The 18426-nt window shown below is 43.8% G+C and overlaps 1 protein-coding gene across 2 annotated transcripts in view; it reads left to right on the forward strand.

The window, feature by feature from the left end:
• Window positions 1-7068: 7068 nt before the first annotated feature.
• Window positions 7069-18426, forward strand: part of DVL1 (dishevelled segment polarity protein 1) — a 62773-nt gene continuing 51415 nt past the window's right edge. For both annotated transcript variants that reach the window (XM_062507516.1, XM_062507517.1), the window contains exon 1: window positions 7069-7238. In XM_062507516.1, coding sequence (XP_062363500.1) covers window positions 7069-7238 — 170 coding nt within the window. The remainder of the gene's footprint in view (window positions 7239-18426) is intronic.

The raw sequence follows: 18426 nt of genomic DNA on the forward strand, positions 1-18426 counted from the left end.
GCCAGTCTCAGTTAGATCAGAACCAGGAGTGCTGTGGAGAGGGCTGAGCTCCTGTGGGGGACATGGGATGGGATTTTTCTGCAGCCCTGGGGTGGATCCAGGACACATCAAACCAAAGGTAGGACCCGGCACAGGGAGATGGTGAAAGGGAGAAGTTCCACGAGGAACAGGACTAACAGCAGGAATTTTCATGGACCAGGGGCTCCGAAAGGGAGTCCAGGAGGGGGATGAGTCCATTCCCATGGATTTGGAGCGGATTCCTGAGGCTGTGGCCTCACTGAGGAGGGGGTTCCACCTATGGACAGTGCCAGAAAATTGGAAGCGATTCAGCGTTGTCATCCAACAAGTCAAAACGCCAGGAAAGCCGGAGAATATCCTCAGTTCTTGGGTCAAGGAAGGAAAAAGTGTTTCCTGCTGTTGTGAGGGTGGCCAGGGATTGCCACCCCTCTGTTTGGTGGCCTGGAGTGGGTGGCAGAGAGGGGGATTTGTGCGTATGGAGCTGGGGCAGCATCCCCAGGAGCCAGCCCTGATCTTTTCCTGCCAGTTTGGGTGCTCTTGTCTGACTGAATCCAACGTTCTCAGGCATCCAAATCCCATTTCTGACCCTGTCCCTCCTCGCAGGGATCTCTGCTGCTGGGACAGGGCTCAGAGGGTGGGATGGTTCCTCAGAAGCTGAGCTCAGCTCTGCCAAGATCGTGGTGGGTGAAGCTTCCAGAGGGGCTGTGCTGGCTCTTCATGAGGTGGGATGTCACAACAATGAACTTTTAATGACAAACAGACCATTTTTACAGATATTAATATTTCTGAAACCGGGGGCTGCTTTAATGAATAATTGTATTGGGGGGGGGGTATTAATTTCAATGCCTTCAAGCAGTAAAAATATTAACAACAGAACAGAACTAGAGGTGGAGGTGACCCTTCCTAAGCTGCAGCTGAGCAGATCCTCATCTTTGAATTTCTTAGCCTGCCCACTGCTCTCCACAGGTTCTTCTGTGATTTGTAATTCATTACCTTTATCCCCACTGGAGATCCACCCCAAAAACCACCCAGGATTAGCACAGAGGAAGGTCTGGGGTTGATCCCAAGCCCCTTTTTGCCCTTCCCCGAAGGAGAGAGGGATTGTTTTTTTTTTTTTTTTAACCCTGCCCTGAAACCCGGGGCTGCATTCCTGCAGGTGCAGGAGGCTGTGCTGGTTATTCCATCAGGGTGGCACAGTCTCAAATAATTTGTCATTAACGTCTCCCTCCCTCCCTTTCATGTCTGTGAGTCAAAGGTTGGGGATTTTTCCTTGCCAGCCCCAGTTCCTCAGCACAGCTCACGCACACACCAGCTCAGAGTGGGGTTACTCATCAACTCCAGAGGTATTTCAATATTTTATCTGACTCCTGGGCTGCAGAATAGCTTAAGGGGGAAAAAAAATAATATATTCCCTGAAAAAGGGCTGGGAAGGGCTCTGTGAGTTCTTTATCCTTGCTTTGATCACTTGTTGGGATTTGGGTAATGGTCAGACACGGCAGGTGAACCTCCCTGGTGGGGATGGGATGGGATGGGATGGGATCCATGGGATGGGATTGATGGGATGGGATGGGTTGGGATCCATGGGATGGGATTGATGGGATGGGTTGGGATGGGATGGGATGGGATCCATGGGATGGGATTGATGGGATGGGATGGGATGGGATCCATGGGATGGGATTGATGGGATGGGTTGGGATCCATGGGATGGGATCCATGGGATGGAATTCTGTCCCTCTTTCCTTCAGGAGAGGAATGTTGTGTGCTTGGTCTGGAGATCACCACCGTGGCTTTCACCAGCAGCCACTCTGTCATTTAGCAAATTAAAACTGCCTGAGAGCGAGAGAGAGCCAGGTAAGAGCTGGGTAACCAAGAGAAAAAACAACTCTTTCTTTTTGTTACTTCTTAATGCAGAGGAATTACGGAAGGCTGTTTTCCCTAAAATCCTGGTGAGAAGTCCCTGAGGCCCTTCCCATTGCATTTTGCACTCTCAGTCTGTGGCACTGCTGGGAAATCCGTGGAAATGTGAGGGTTCCACATGGAATTCCCCCCTGGGCTGGGGCAGGAGCACTGCTCCCTCTTCCCAGACAATTTGGTTTTCTCAGTCCTTTTCTCATCTCAGCCTTTGTCTCCCTAATCTGGGACTTGCCTCTTGTGGGGAAACACTTTTTTCATGTGTGTAGCACTTAGCCTGAGTTACTCAAAGTAATTTTCTCTCTGTGAATTGCTGCACTTTGATAAACTTTTGTACCTTCTTTTGCAGGCTTTGCCCCATCCCAGTCTCCCTGGTTTCCTGAGACATACATTTTATATTCAATTAGTTAAAATAATAATGATCCCCAGTATTTCTACAGCAGTTGTCCCTCAGTGAGAACTCTACCTCGATGAGGGCAGAGAAATCAAAGAATTTCAGGGTAATAAATGGACTGTGAGTTCTTGATGTGGGACAAGAAAAGGGAGTTTGGCAGTGACCTTAAAGGGGTTAAAACTGAGACTAGAACTAGGACTAGAACCCCTTCTTTTCAGCTGTGTGCTCACTCTCCAGACTAAGAACTTCCCCCAGAAATCTTGTTTTGCTCTTTGTTGTAACAGAACCAATTCTCATTATTATCGTTGCTTGTTTTTACCATTCGTCTTGTTAACTCTTCAAACACTTAAGAAATAAAAGAGAATAAAATGGACTTTCCAGCTCATGTTGATTTTTCTTTTCTTGCCCTTTTGGAGGTGTTCTCTCAGCCAGCATTAGCTAATTCTTCCCAATAACTGTGTTTCATCTCAGGGTGTTTCATCTCAGAGCATCCCAAAGTGCAAACTGGATCCAGTAAATCATTCCAGTGGTTCCATTAAGATTTCCACATGGGACGTCATTATTTGACAGGGTCATGAGGAATTCCAGCTCTCCAGAAATGCAGTCTAAGGAACAAATCAGCAGCTGGAGATGGAGCTCAAACCATCCAGCAGAGAGGAAGGCTGGCAGCCCTTCCAGAGCATCTCCATTTGCAGGTCCAGAAGGGAAGATAACATTTCCTGCTGGAATCTAAATCTCCCTGCCAGCCCAAATTCCTCTTTTCCTCGCAGGACTGACACCTTGCAAAGTTCCTGCTGCACATTCAGCTCCTGGAGGCCTTCCAGCCCCTGAACACTTCCCCAGCTGGGGCAGCAGAGTTCTCCCAGGGACATGATGGAAACAGCTCCTGGCTGCACGCTGCAGGATTTGAAGGATCAAGGCAGGATATGAAACTAAAAAGTGGCAAAAAAAAAAAAAAAAGAAAAAAGAAAAAAAAAGTGGATTTAGCAAACTGGGATTATTGACCAGATCGTCCAGCTCTGGTGCAAGTGTCATCTTCCCTTTTCCCTGGTGGAAATCCCACTGCCATTCCCTTCTCTGGGGTGAATCAGCACCCCAAAAATTCCTTGCTGGAGCTGCTGTGGGGCTTTACTGGTCTCTGCTGGCAGACTCCAGTCCAGGCCTTGTTGGGTTTTTATTTCTGAGATGTCTTTACTTTTCTCTGTTAATGGACCTGATTTTCCAGGAGAACAGCTGGGAACCAAGGAAAAACTCCTTTAGAACACCAGCAGACCACTGAAATGAAATATTTTTATTGTCTTCCACTTGCCTGAAGTCCAGTTTGTCCCAGTTTCCTTCCTGCCTCCCAGACTGGGGAGAGTTTTACCACGGGGGAGGGACTTGTAAGTCATCAACAGAACAAATTTCTGAGGGGAAGAAGAAACAGTGAGAGAGAAGGAGGATAAAAACCCAAATAAACATTTCTAAGCAGAAAAACTCTAATTTCCTAGAGGTCTTCAGCAGATCAGCTGCTCTGCAGGCAATTCTTGAAGGGAATTTTTTCAAGTGTGACTCTCCCTAGTTTTAAAAAAAAAAAAAAAAAAAAAGAAAGGGCTGCAGCTGCTAAGGAGAGGTAGGAAAAGCAGAGGAAAGAAAAGAGATGGAGTCATGATGAGGAGGAGCTGGGATCAATCCAAAGAATTTATCATTTGTAGGGTCTGCATCCCACAGAAGTGTTTGAAAACCCACAGCAGTGTTGTCCTCTTACCCTCTTTTCCCCTCCCTGTGGGGGTAGTGTCTCTCCTTAACACATATTTCTAAATTAAGAGGGGTTTGGAGAATGCAAACACCTCCTGTTGTTTCTCATTTTCCTCAGATTTTTTTTGTGTTTAGGTCCAGGGGCAGCCCCGGGGAGCTTTGCAGAGATTACTGCAAAGTCTTTGCTTCCCTCTAGTGTTTAATGTCTCCATTTCCTTGTCGGTGACTCTCACGGAGGGGAAGAATAAATGGGGAAAATAATCCTTGCAGATCTTCCAGACCAGATCCAGGAGAAGTTTAAACTGGCACTGTGTGTTTGCAGTGACCCCTCTGCTTCTCCTTCTGTTTTGGGATCATTTCCACGTTTAGCTCATCTTCTGCACTGGTGCCAATCCTGCCAACAATCCTCAGAGTGAAATGTTCTTTTACAGATAAATCCTTGCAGGTGGATGAAAACCACCCAGGAAACCTCCAAGGTGGGTGCTCAGAGCTTTGTTTTCCCCTTTTCCCCATCTCTTCACACAAACACTTATTTTGTGAAATATTGCTGCAAAAATTTTTGCCCAAGAACAGAGGGCTGTTTTCCCATGGAACATTAAGGTCAAGCGTTCTACCCGATGTTCAAGATTTGTTGTAGAGATTCTCCAGTAAAAATCTACAAGTCCCTAAAACAAAAACCTCTTGGGTCAGAAGCCTTTTACAAACTCTGCTGAGCACCCACAGTGAGGTGAGCTCTCAGAATTCCCCCAGACAAGCAACAAGAATTGCTGTAATTCAAAGGATGGCTTTTTTTAAATAAAGGGTTTGCTTATTCCCTGTGTGATAACTGCTGTGAAAATGAAGAAAAGGGTGAGCAGCTTTTTGTTCCTCAGGACACTCTGTGCTCCCTGCAGGGCCCAGCAAAGCTATTCCCTCTATCACAGAGAGCACAGCACTATGAGCAAGAGATTTGGTGCCTCATATTTATTTTTTGCTGAAGTTTTAAGGCCTGAGCTCTGTGAGACACGAGGTATTAGCCCTGATGGGCCAGGGGTGTATCCCGCATTCCTGAATCCTCTCTTTAATTGGATTAGATCTGCTGGTTTGACTGCAGCATCAAAGTTATCTCCTCTCTTCTGTGCTTTCTGGGGAGCTTTTTGTGAGTCACAGACCCGGCCTGCTGCGAGGCAATCATCTGACAATTCCACAGCTCCTTCTAGTTCCAGCTGTCAGAATTGAAAACGAAGCTCAGGGAGCAAGAACAGAGCCCTCAGCAGGTTCAGTCTCTGGGTGGGCACCTGAGGAGCCCAGGAGGGCCTTAAGGATGAACTAAAAGGTTTGGTGTTAATGTTTTGTCCGAGTTTCATGCTGCAAAAACTCCATGAAGCTCAGGGTCTCAGAAAATACTGCTCATGCCAGAGTTCTGATCCCACCAGAGGGAACTTTCCTGTTCCTGCCTGGTGGGAATGATGGATTCATGGAGCACTTTCCATGCCAGGAGCACTCTGGGCTGCTTGCAGAGCCTGGTAGGGCAGAAAGCTGAGCTCCTATTTTTATAGAAATCTCCACTATTCTCGTAATTCCAAAATTAAGAGTGAGAAATGCTTGAAAATGGTTGTATTTAAATATAAATAACTCTTGAAAATGACTCTTTGAAATGCCCTAAATTGGTGATTCCTGATTCAAAGCAGCTCCAGCTCAGTGGTTCCATGATGAGTAAGGCTATGCCTTGACCTTGCTGTTTGTCCTGTCTGATGATCACACATTTAGCAGGGACGAGTGGTGGGAACGTCAGCTGGATGTGATTTTGGAATTGCTTCACCACACCAGCAACAGCAGGAGATAATTGATGATGTTTTGGTTTTTCACTACTGTTAAACCTTGTTAAATTCTGGGTTATCCAGCCCCAGCTCTGTGCAGAATTTGGGAGTGGTATCAGTTCAGGTGGTGCTGGTAGCAATGATTAACATTTCAGAAAATTGAAAATAAGGTTCCCAGACATTGTGGGAGCCTCTGACACAGCTGGGCCTCTCTGTTGGGTGCTGGTAGAAAAATCCTTACAGTGCCACAGGAAATTCAGTCACTGAGCTGGGATTTTTCCCTCCAGAGAGTGCAGCTGAGCATCCCGAGAGGTGAATGTGCCCTTGCCTTGCAAGGGTGAAACAACGTCATTAGCTTGGGGTTTAAACTGAAAAACAGGGGGTTTTTTAATGAGCAGGAGATTCTCTGAGATCTAAGGACACTGCTCGGCAATCTTCATTTTCTGGTTGACATTTTCAGGGAATTTCTAGAAATAAAGACGAATTCTTTACAAATACATCACCTGCATGATGTATGTAAAACTCTAAAGAGTCATTTTTCTGATTGTATGCTCCCCACCTGTTTCCTGTCTCCATTCCCACTCTCTTCTCTTCTCTTCTCCCCTCCCCCATCCACATTCCCTTTCCCTCCCTATCCCCTTTCCCACCTCACCCTCTCTCTTTTCCTCATCCCCATCCCATCTTCACCAGGGAGGGTTATCCTGGGCCATAATCCCATCCCATCCTGTCCCCTTTGCTCATCCCCACCACATCCCATCCTTATCCCTTATTCCCACCCCGATATCCCGATATCCCATCCCTCTCCCTTCCCACCGCACACGCCTCCATCCCGCAGCCCGCTCCGCGGTGCCGCCGGGCCGGCAGGGGCGGTGTGCGGGAGCGGGCGGAGGGCGCTGCCCGGGGCCCTGCGCTCCCCCTCAGGCCGGGCCCGCCGCCCCCGGCCCGGCCAGCGCTGCAGGAGCAGCAGCAGCACCAGGAGCAGGAGCAGCAGCAGCACCAGGAGCAGCAGCAGCAGCAGCACCAAGGAGCAGCGAGGCCGGCGGGCGGCCGGAGGATGCGGGCGGGGCGGGCGCGCTGCCGTTCCCGGGTCGGGCAGCTAGAGAGCAGTGCAGGGAGCCCGAGCCGCGAGCTCCCTTCCTGTGGGCAAGGCCGACAGCGGAGCCCAGCGCCGGCCGAGGCCCGGGCCGGCCGCCCCCGCTCCGCTCGCCCATGGCGGAGACCAAGATCATCTACCACATCGACGAGGAGGAGACGCCGTACCTGGTGAAGCTGCCCGTGCCGCCGGAGAAAGTCACGCTGGCCGATTTCAAAAATGTCCTCAGCAACCGGCCCGTGCACAGCTACAAGTTCTTTTTCAAGTCCATGGACCAGGATTTCGGGTGAGCGGTCGCGCTCCGGGAGCAGCCGCGGCGCTCGGTGCCGTCCCTGGGGCCGGGCCGGGCTCGCGGCATCCCCGGGGCACCTGCCGGGCTCGGCCGGGCCGGCCCCGCTCGGCACCGGCAGCGCCGCGAACATGGCGGGCGCGCCGGGCCGGCCCCGCCGCGGGCTCGGGGCTGCCGCGATCGCCGCCCGCGGTGCCCCGGGATCCCCCCCGAGCCCCCGGCGGGAGCTCCCCGGGCCCGCCCGCAGCTGTGGCGGTGCCCCCGGGCCCGGGCCCGGGCCCGAGCGGCGGGGACGAGCGGCCGCGGCTGTCACCGCGCCCGGAGAGGCCGCGGCAGCGCCCGGGCAGGGCGGGCGTGCCCGAGGGGCCGCGGGGGCGCTGGTCCGGGGTGAGGAGCGGGGAATGCGAGGGGACGGTGACGGTCAGAGCTGGGGGGGGGAGCGAACGGTTGTGGAATGGTCGGCGGTTAAATGAGGGACGAGTGGTTAAACGGGTGTGGAATGGTCCGCGGGCGTAGAGGTGATTGGCGAGTGGTCGGTGGTTAAATGAGTGAAGTGGGCAGTCGTCAAACGGGTGGCAGGCGGTCAGATGAATGTCAGATGGGGGATAAAAGGGGTCAGGGGTCGAACGGTGGGGGATGGTTCGTGGTTAAACGGGTGACCCGTGGTCAGTGGTAAACGGTGCCAGGGGCTGTGCTCAGCCCACAGCTGTCAAACCCTCGAGGTCAGGCAGGTGTCAGACGGTCCCTGGTCAGACGGGTGTGAACTGGTCCCTGGTCAAAGGTGTGAACTGGTCCGTGGTCTGGCAGGGAGCAGTGGTCAGATGGGTCCAGGGACTGTGCTCAGGTACCATCAAATCCACGGGGGTCAAACAGATGTCAGACGGTCCAAGGTCAAACAGGAGTGCAATGCTCCGGGTGCTCAGGGGTCAGACGGGTCCCTGTTTGAACGGGTGACAAACACTCGGTGGTCAAAGGGCTCCAGGGGCTGTGCTGGGCCAGCAGCTGTCACACCCTCGGTGGTCCCAGGGCTGCCAGATGGTCAGCGGTCAAACAGGTGACAGATGGTCAGTGGCCAAACGTCCGAGGGCACACGCTGAAGTGGGACCAGCAGTGACCTCTGTGGTGACCAGAGGCAGCTCAGTGAGCAGAGCCAGGGGATGTTTGACATCGTTCTGGTCCCTGCACACCAGTGCGGTTTGTGTACCACCGGGCTTAGCGACAGCCAGAATAAAATAAACCAATAAAAGTCCCTCTGACAGTTTGCCAGACAGTAACTTTCAAAATGTATTAATCCTTTTGTAGCAAATCACTTCTCTTTGTACTCCCATCTGTCGCTGGCAAGGCAATTTTGCACAGTTAAATGCCTTGCCAGGGGAAAAAAAAAAAAAAAAAAAAATGGGAGCAGGTTTGTGGGAAACTCGTGCGGACCTGACTCCACAATAACTCCGTGGTTGAGGTGCAGGTTTTATCTTTGGTGAGATAGATCACCCCAAGCATCCTTGGACGTGTTGTGCAGCCTCTTTCTTACCCCTGAGACCCAAAGCCTTTCATGCTGATTGTGTTTTTATCCCTGGTGGAATGTGGATATTGTTTGTTGACGCGTATTTCTGATGTGGTGAGTTGTTAGTGTTGGCTTGTAACCATAGGAGTGTTCGTGGATTGACTTCTTGTTTTTCTCAGTTGTGCAAACATTTTTTTTTTGGGGGGGGGACAACTGTGCAAAATGTTTGTTTACAAAATAAATGTTTTTGAAATCTACTTATGGTAAATTTTCCTCCTTCACCCCCTGAGTAAGAGGGATGCGTTGTTGTCCTAGAAATTCAAGTTGTGTTTGTGGTTTGATTTCACTAAAGGAGTTTGGGGATTGTTCATGCATCATTCCCACCGCCACAGAAATTTAGGGTTAGGAAATATAAACTGTGCTGAGGCATCTTGAACACACGGGGATGTTTTGGTCTTTGACCAGGAAACAGAGTTAGAAAATTCACCCTAAGAGTTTTTTACTTAGTCTGAGAATTGGGATGAAACTTTTCTGTTATTCCTGGAAATGGAGATGATGGAAGATGGAGGGCTGCAAGGATCAAGACTTGGAAATTCTTTCTTTATTATTTAATCAGCAGCATTTGGGTGACAATCCTCTGCCTCGAGCCAGCTGAGAGTGACTCTGCTGCACGTGGGACTCCTGAGCCGTCTGTCAGATCTTTCTTTGCATTTATTTTGTTTATCTTCTTGTTTGTGTTTGTGCCTTTCCGAATCCAAAATATTTGGGAAAACTAGAAGAAAATTCAGATGAATTTTGGCTGTCTTGATGTTAATAGTAAATATGGGCTTTGCTTTCATCATCTTGTCTGCAAACCTGACTTTTTGTACAATCTGGGAATAAATATCCTGAGCTGGAAGGGATTATCCAGTCCAGCTCCTGGCCCTGCACAGACACCCCAAAATCCCACCCTGTGCATCTTTGGGTTTGTTGTCCAAACCCTCCTGGAGCTCTTGGGGTTGTGCCCATTCCCTGGTGAGCCTGGGCAGTGTTCAGCACCCTCTGGGAGAGGGAAGAACCTTTCCCAAAATCCACCCTAAACCTCCCCTGGCACAGCTCCATCCTTTTAATTGTTGCAAACAGGCAATTCTAGCTGCTGTTGCCACAAACCATAACAGAACTGTGTCTCTCTTAATTTCTCCCTTATGTGCCTGAAAATCTCCTCCAGAGCAGCTCTCCCCTGGATGTTCTGCAAGTGAAACTTGGCCTGGAGCTGCAGGGACATTTTGGGTGTCCCTGAGGTGTCCTGGTGTCCTTCCCTGTTGTGCCAAGCTGGGATTTGCCTTGGTCACTTGGAAGGGCAGTCGCTAAATCCCTAAATTTTTCCTTGTGAAAATATGAAAAGCACTCCTTGTGTGAGGAAAGCAAATGTTTTCCTGGAGGATTGGAGGCTCCATGGGAAGCCAGGCGTGGGGAGCTGACTCCCTGCAGTTCTGCACATGCTGTTGTAATTAAGGCACGGCCTTTCCTGGATCCTGAAATAATGGAATAAATAACTCAGAAACACTGGACGTGCTGAATGGCTTCCAGCCCTGAAAGATGCAGTGGCTGAGGGCTGGGATGGAGCTGGGGGGTGGTGGAAGTGTCATGGAATTCAAGCCTTGGCTCCTTGGAAGGTGCAGCAGGAGGGGTGGGAGTGCCACATTCCCTTCTGAGCTTTGCTTACAGTTGAATTTTACTGCTCTGCCACTTTTCCCCTGTGCCAGTTCATTTCCCTAGCTCATGAAGGGATGGCCCTGCCTTTACTCTGCTTTCCTGCTGGCTCCATCTGTAGCCACAGTGCTGGTTTTAAGATGCAGCATGTCCAACTGTGCCCTGGCATTAATAATCAACCCTTGGAAGTGCTGTATAGCTTCTGTTTTTATTCTGGTTGGTGGGAAACCAAGCAGGGCCATTACAGGATCAGCCTCGTTAATGTGACAGCATCCACCAGCAGTGAAATTTAGGAAAGAGGTGATGTTTGAGGTATGTTTTTACAAACAAGGAGCTGTGTCATCAGCTAATTTAATTAATTCCAGCCACTGATTCTTTCCTCAGGGCAAAGCTCAGAGGTCACTTCCCATCACTGACATTGTTGGTTCTCAGGTTACAGCCCCACACATCCTTGCAGGAACACAGAATTCTGTTAATTTGAATTTTTGATGATTAAAAAAATGACAGCTAATGAATGCATCTAAAAATAAAGCTGTAGCTTGTGATGTCTGGGCTCTCATGACTGAAATGCTGACAGCTGTGTGGGATCCAAATGATTCATAATGAATCTGTGTGACAGGTCCTACAAGAGGAATTCCTATCTGTCTGCTTTTAAATATTTGGTGTTTCCAGAGCTTTGCTTGTAAAACACGATCAGTAACTTCCAGAAGCACAAAATTGAATGTGGAGGATCCAGACATTCCCACGTGTTTCATTTTCTGTACAATAACCTGGTTTGAGATTTTGCCCTTCCAAGTGTGGGATGTGATGCTGTGGCAGGAGAGTTTCAGTGAACAACTGAACCATCCTAAAGAGGTGATCTGTCCAAAATGGGATAAATATTCCTTCTGTGCATTGTGGTGGTTCCTCTGCTCTGTTCCCCTGGGATCCTAAAGAGGTGATCTGTCCAAAATGGGATAAATATTCCTTCTGTGCATTGTGGTGGTTCCTCTGCTCTGTTCCCCTGGGATCCTAAAGAGGTGATCTGTCCAAAATGGGATAAATATTCCTTCTGTGCATTGTGGTGGTTCCTCTGCTCCATACCCCCTGTGAGTGGGGCAGGAGAAGTCCATGGAATAGCAGAGTGAGTCTGTTCTGCCACCCTTTGGGTGAGGTTCAAATCCTCATTCTTTCCATTGTGTGAATTAAGTCTCCTTTGATTCTTCTTCTTCAGGGATTTATCTGAGGAGTGGCTTTTTAAGCATTCCTTTGGTATCAGCAAAAGAGCTTCCTTTCAGACTGCACTTTGAGGAGCAGCTAAAAATGGGTTTTCTTGGTTGAAAACTGGCGAGAAAACAGGATTTAAAGCAGTAGGAATCTGGTTTGGGATCGGGATTGGGAGCTGAATGGGGTCATTTTAATTAGGTGAGGGACATGGAAGCATTTTTTTTGCATTTTATGAAGGCAGTGCAGCATCCTTGTTTTACCCTTGTCCTTAGGAACAGGATCTTGACAGATGTCTTGCTGTGCTATAATTTCATAATTAGGAAAGCTTTTAGAGATGAGAGCTTTTTAAAAAGCACAGAATAATTTTTAAGGGGAGAAATGAAAAGCAGGAGTTGCTTATTTATCCACGAAGCTTAGGCAGCTCAGAGGGAGTTTGGAAGAGCTTGTAGTGACAGGACAAGGTGAGATGGGATATTAGGAAAGAATTCTTCCCTGGGAGGGTGGAGATGCCCTGGTACAGATTTCCCAAAAAAAAAAATCGGTGGTTGCCCCATCCCTGGAGGTGTCCAAGGCCAGGTTGGAGCACCTGGGACAGTGGGAGGTGTCCCTGCCCATGGCAGGGGTGGCACTGGGGGGGATTTAAGGTCCCTTCCAAGCCAAACTGTTGTGGGATTTTCTGATATTTAACACTGATCAATTGATAATATCAGTTCTGATATTGGACACTGGATATAAATAATTTGGTAAACTCAGTAGATTCGGGTGTTGCACCCACACAATTCCATGGTCACTGAGTGAAATCTGTTGTGAAAATCCAGCAGGCACAGGAATGTCAGACAAAAAACCTGGAATTTCATTTTTTCCTCTTCTCTGTTCTCAAGAACAACAGAGTTCTATGCTTGGAGCAAGGAAAGTTTTTTTTTTGGGCTGAGTTTTGTGCTTGGAAAACTTTCCAGGTTTATTCAGGGATGTGCAGCAGACTGGACAGAAGGATTCTGCCTTTTTGGTGGACTCTGCTCTGGAGTAGTGAGGCCACAGTTTTGGGTTGGGATTTTTTTTTTTTTATTTTTTTTTTTGCAACACAGATTTTAATGAGGTATTTTTGCTGGTGTTTTTAAGGAGAACCTCTCAAGACTAAAGAGCCACATGAAAAGATGCCTCCCTCCATCCTTGTTTGAAAACTGAGCAAGCAGGTGACAGAGGCTGATATAGGTCAGTTACAGGTAGGAATTTGTCTTTTTTGAAACAGAATAAAATAAAAATAAAGTAAAACAAAACAAAATAAAACCACCTGAGTCTGGTGGCTCTGGCTGTGCAGTTCAGTGACTTTTCCAGCTTTTATTCTACCCAGTTGTTCAGCTTGGAAAAGATCCTTAAAATCATGGGGTTCAACTTTTAACCAGCACTGCCAAGTGCATCACTGAACCATGTCCCTGAGTGACCTTAAATCCCCAGTTACAGGTAGGAATTTGTCTTTTTTGAAACAGAATAAAATACAATTAAAATAAAATAAAATACAATAACATAAAAAAAAAAAAAAAAACAAAATAAAATCCAAAATAAGTGGTTCCTTTTTGCTGTAGAAACCACAGAGCTGGCAAGACACAAGATGCAGAGGGGGGCACGTGCTAAAAATAGCAGTTTAGGAAAATGATCTTTGCAGCTTTGTTTAGGAAAATGATCTTTGCAGCTTTGTCCCAGGGATTGATGCCCACAGAGAGAGCCTGAGTGGATCAGAACCAGCCCAGGGGATGTTGAGGCAACTGCAAGGATCAAAGCTCTGGCAAGAATTGATGGAAAGTTTCAGAAATGCTGCTTTGGGGAGAGCCAAGTGTGGGTTGGATGTGAGGGAGCAGGCAGGGAATTCCAGGTGATGTCCAGGTTTTCCAGAACTGAAGGATGGGCAGGGAGATTTGCCTGGAATTTAATTTAATTTTATTTTATTTTATTTTATTTTTTAAATTTTAATTTTTGGGGTTTTTTCTTTGGGAAAACGTGGGACCTTTGGCACTGAAATAGGAGCAAGGTAACGTTGACAAAGCAGCCATGGGGAATTTGTTGCTCTGTGCTTGTTTTCCTTGTCTCCTGCTCCTCATTTTGTGTCTTTTACCCCCGATGTTATTGAGGGAGCAGGGTGGTTTTTGGGAGAGTAAGGAATTAGTTCCATCAGGGCAGAACTAATAAAAACAGCTTTGCTGAAGATTCACGTCCTCTCAGTGTTTCCCTGTTCTCTGATCACTGAGAAAAATTCAGTTTATTTGGACACAGGTTGGTGCTTCAACTTGTCACTGAGCCTCACAATTTACCATACAGACCTTTGCAAATACCCATTTACTGAAAACAGAAATGCACATTTACTGAAAATACCTTTTTGGCCAGCAGCAGATGGAGCAGCAAGTGGGTTTCTTGTAAAAGTTTTTTTGTTTTTTTTTTTTTTTTTTTTTTTTTTTTTGTTTTTTTTTTTTTTTTTTTTTTTTTTTTTTGTTTTTTTTTTTTTTTTTTTTTTTTTTTTTTTTTTTTTTTTTTTTTTTTATTCCACTCTTTGTTGGCCTGGTTTGCCTGGCTGCAGGCTGGGAGGGAATGATGGATTGTGTAAGAGCCCAAGTGGCTCCAGGTCAGGTTGGGACAGCTGCTTTGGGGTGTAAACAGGCAGGGCTGGCCCAGGGGTGACATCCAGCACCTTTCTGCCCTGCCCTGCCAGGGCTGGGATTGATCCAACACCTGCTGAACTCACCAAGGGGATTTTTATTTTTGTTTTATACATTGAATTTTGAGCCATTTTCTAGCTCCCGTTCTGTCACACGAGCCATGTGTTGCTTGCAGTGAGTGCAGAGAGAGGAGAAATTTAAAGAAAAAAAAAAACAACTTTTTTTTTTTTTTAAATCAACCCCATAGGTGGTGGAGTAGATTTAGTTGTGAAAATATTTAATTTTTATTAGTTCTTTGAGACAGCTCCTAAACCTGAGGCTGGTGGCTCTGGCTGTGCAGTTCAGTGACTTTTCCAGCTTTTATTCTACCCACTTGCTCAGCTTGGAAAAAATCCTTAAAATCATGGGATTCAACTTTTAACCAGCACTGCCAAGTGCATCACTGATCCACGTCCCGTGACTTAATCAAGCAAATCTGGAATTACAGCCTGGAAATTTGGATTATTGAGAGCAAGTCCACGTCCCGTGACTTAATCAAGCAAATCTGGAATTACAGCCTGGAAATTTGGATTATTGAGAGCAAGTCCTAGGTGGGAGTACCTGGATCATCACCAGTTCTTCAGGGACCAGGAGAATTCAGGCTCCAAAGGAAAGTTTAACACCTGCAGAAAGTTGGGGAAGTGTTACTGGTGGAAAAAAAAAGGTGTGTTATGGGTGGGGGTGGTGTAATTAAAGCACTGAATTGAGACTTGGAAATACAAAATAAATTGTATTTAGGCTTGGACTCAGCAGAATACTTGGGCACAGTGGCTGAATTGAGGTCTGTGCCTGCTGCTGACAGCTTTTATTTCTCCCTTTCACCAATTTCTCACTGAAATGCAGGAACTTTCTGGACACTCACACAGCTTCTGTTCACACAGTGCTGGTTGACATCAGAAAGCACCGTTGAAATCCAAATAATCCAAATAATCCAAATAATAAACCCCCCCCCCCCCTCCAGAGCTCAGGCTTTGCAGCCACACCAGCCTGACACTTATTTTTATTTTACCAAGCTGATTTTCATACCTGGCTGCAGTACAAGCCACTGCTTATTTTAATGTCTCAGCTGTAATGTTAATTTAAATATTTAAAAGGATTTATTTTCTTCTTTTTTTCCCCCCTCTCTCCTTGCTGGAACCTGAGCCCTGCTGTGCTCTGAGGGTGGAGGGTGTTAACATTTATTAAAATATAAAGTTGTGAAAACAAGCTCGAGGGATCCATCAGGTTTGGTTTGTTTCCTGTGCCTGCTGATCTGCAGAGGGACAAGTTGAAAAACAGGTTCATTTCTGTTCATTTAATTCTTTAAAAGAAGTAAATTCTTTAAAAAAAAAGAAGTAAATTCTTTAAAAAAAGTGAATTCTTTTAAAAAAGTAAATTCTTTAAAAAAAGTAAATTCTTTAAAAAAGTAAATTATTAAAAAAGAAGTAAATTCTTTAAAAGAAGTAAATTCTTTTAAAAAAGTAAATTCTTTTAAATAAGTAAATGCTTTAAAAAAGTAAATTATTAAAAAAGAAGTAAATTCTTTAAAAAAAGTAGTAAATTCTTTAAAAAAAGTAAATTCTTTAAAAAAGTAAATTATTAAAAAAGAAGTAAATTCTTTAAAAAAGTAAATTCTTTTAAAAAAGTAAATTCTTTAAAAAAGTAAATTATTAAAAAAGAAGTAAATTCTTTAAAAAAGTAAATTCTTTTAAAAAAGTAAATTCTTTAAAAAAGTAAATTATTAAAAAAGAAGTAAATTCTTTAAAAAGAAGTAAATTCTTTAAAAAAGTAAATTCTTTAATAAGAAGTAAATTCTTTAAAAAAGTAAATTCTTTAAAAAAGTAAATTATTAAAAAAGAAGTAAATTCTTTAAAAAAAGTAAATTATTAAAAAAGAAGTAAATTCTTTAAAAAAGTAAATTATTAAAAAAAGAAGTAAATTATTAAAAAAATAAATTATTGAAAAAAGAAGTAAATCTTTAAAAAAGTAAATTCTTTAAAAAAGTAAATTATTTAAAAAAGTAAATTATTAAAAAAAGAAGTAAATTCTTTAAAAAAGAAGTAAATTATTAAAAAAAGAAGTAAATTGTTTAAAAAAAGTAAATTCTTTTAAAAAAAGTAAATTCTTTAAAAAAAGAAGAAATTCTTTAAAAAAAGAAGTAAATTATTAAAAAAGAAGTAAATTCTTTAAAAAAAGTAAATTCTTATAAAAGTAAATTTAAAAAAGAAGTAAATTATTTTTAAAAAAGAAGTAAATTCTTTAAAAAAAGTAAATTCTTTAAAAAAAGTAAATTCTTTAAAAAAAGTAAATTATTAAAAAAAAGTAAATTATTTAAAAATAAGTAAATTCTTTAAAAAAAGTTCTTTAAAAAAGAGAAGTAAATTCTTTAAAAAAAGTAAATTCTTCAAAAAAATAAATAAGTAAATTCTTTTAAAAAAGTAAATTCTTTAAAAAAAAGAAGTAAATTCAGTTTTTACTGTTTATTTCATCTCTGCTTTTATTCCCTTGCTTGGGTGCTGGAGATGGGCAGGTGATGAAATTTAGTTTTGTTTTGTTTTTGATTTTTTTTTTGTCTCTTAAATTATTTATTCATCAACATTTCGGGCAGGTCTGACTGGAATTCCAGTGAAATTAGAGAAAAACCACTCCTGAAAAAAAAAAATAAAATCTCATTCTCAGTTTTGCCTCTCTAAGAGTTCCAAATTTTTTTTGGGTTTTTTTTTAATTATTATTATTTTATTTTTAATTTTATTTTTTTTTCTCCCCGTTCAAACATTTATCAGTGAATATAGAAAAAAAAAATTTAAAAAATTAATTTACGTTGTTACTTTCACAAATCTGCTAGTGCAGCTGGAAACCTGATTGGAATTAAATCAAAAAAAGTGGTTTTTAAGGGGATGGTGCTGACAGGGAAATCAGGAAAATTATAACCACATTTTCATTTCTCCAAAGGTTACTTTGAAATTTGCTGTCACATCCCACACGTACAAACTACATTTAATGTAATCCCTAAATAACCACTTTATTTAATTTTTATTTATTTTTAGACGCATTATTTTGGGAGATTTTTTTTTTTTTTTCCCTCCCACCTCCCCCCCCTCCCCCCCTCATTATTTTAATCAACTTAAAAAATAAAATTTTTATGGTAAATTCATAAAGACCTTGATGAGGAAGCATCATCTGTTGACAGTAACATCTCATTTTGATTTCCCCCTTCTGAGTTCATGGCACTGGTTTTTCCTGAGCCATTTTTGGTTTTGTTTTTTTTTTTTTCTTTTTTTTTTCTTTTTTTTTTTTTGTTGTTGTTGTTGTTTTTGTTTTTTTTTTTTTTTTTTTTTTTTGTTTGTTTGTTTTTTTTGGTTTTTTTTTTTTTTTTTTTGAAAGAACAAATAAAATAAAGAAAAAATAAAGAACAAAAAAACAACAACAAAAAAAAAATTAAAAATTCCTGCCTTTTACACGCCCTCCCAAAACTGGCAGGGAGATGAGTTTTTACTGGAGGGAAAAACATGAAGAGGTCAAAAAGCTGCAAACCTCAGAGCTGCAGCCACCCCCAGCTCCTTTTAAATTCTGAATTTTTTTGGGGGGTGTTTTCCCAACCCTTGGATTAAAACCCGGCTGGGGATTGGGGCTGGGCAGTTGTTTCTAGCAGAAATACAGTGGTTTTTCAAAATGCACAAGCTGGTTTTTAATTGTGCCTGCAGAGAAGAAAACAAAAAACCAAAACCAAAATAAAATAATAATAATAATAATAAAAAAAGGATATTTATAACCATCTTTATTTTTGTAGGATGTTTTGGTCTGGTTGTTTTATCCTCTGCATGTGTGTGAGAATTTAATCTAGTGAAAAAATTGTGTTGGAAAATACAGAATTTTCTACCTTTAACCTCCCAAGGTGTTTTGTCATCTTGGGGTGCTCTTTCCAGGGTGTTCAATATTCAGGAATCTGCTGATTTTGTTGGGTTTTATTTTTGTTTTTTTTTTTTTTTTTTTTTTTTTAATTTTTTTTAACAATAATAGGAATATTTGTGGGTTTTGGAGCCAGGTAAGGGGATGGGATCTCCTAAAGCTCCATTGCTGTGGTTTGTGAAATTTAGTGACACACAAGAGTTTTTAAACA

This window comes from Cinclus cinclus, chromosome 23, assembly GCF_963662255.1.
Source record: "Cinclus cinclus chromosome 23, bCinCin1.1, whole genome shotgun sequence".
In the NCBI taxonomy this organism is placed as follows: domain Eukaryota; kingdom Metazoa; phylum Chordata; class Aves; order Passeriformes; family Cinclidae; genus Cinclus; species Cinclus cinclus.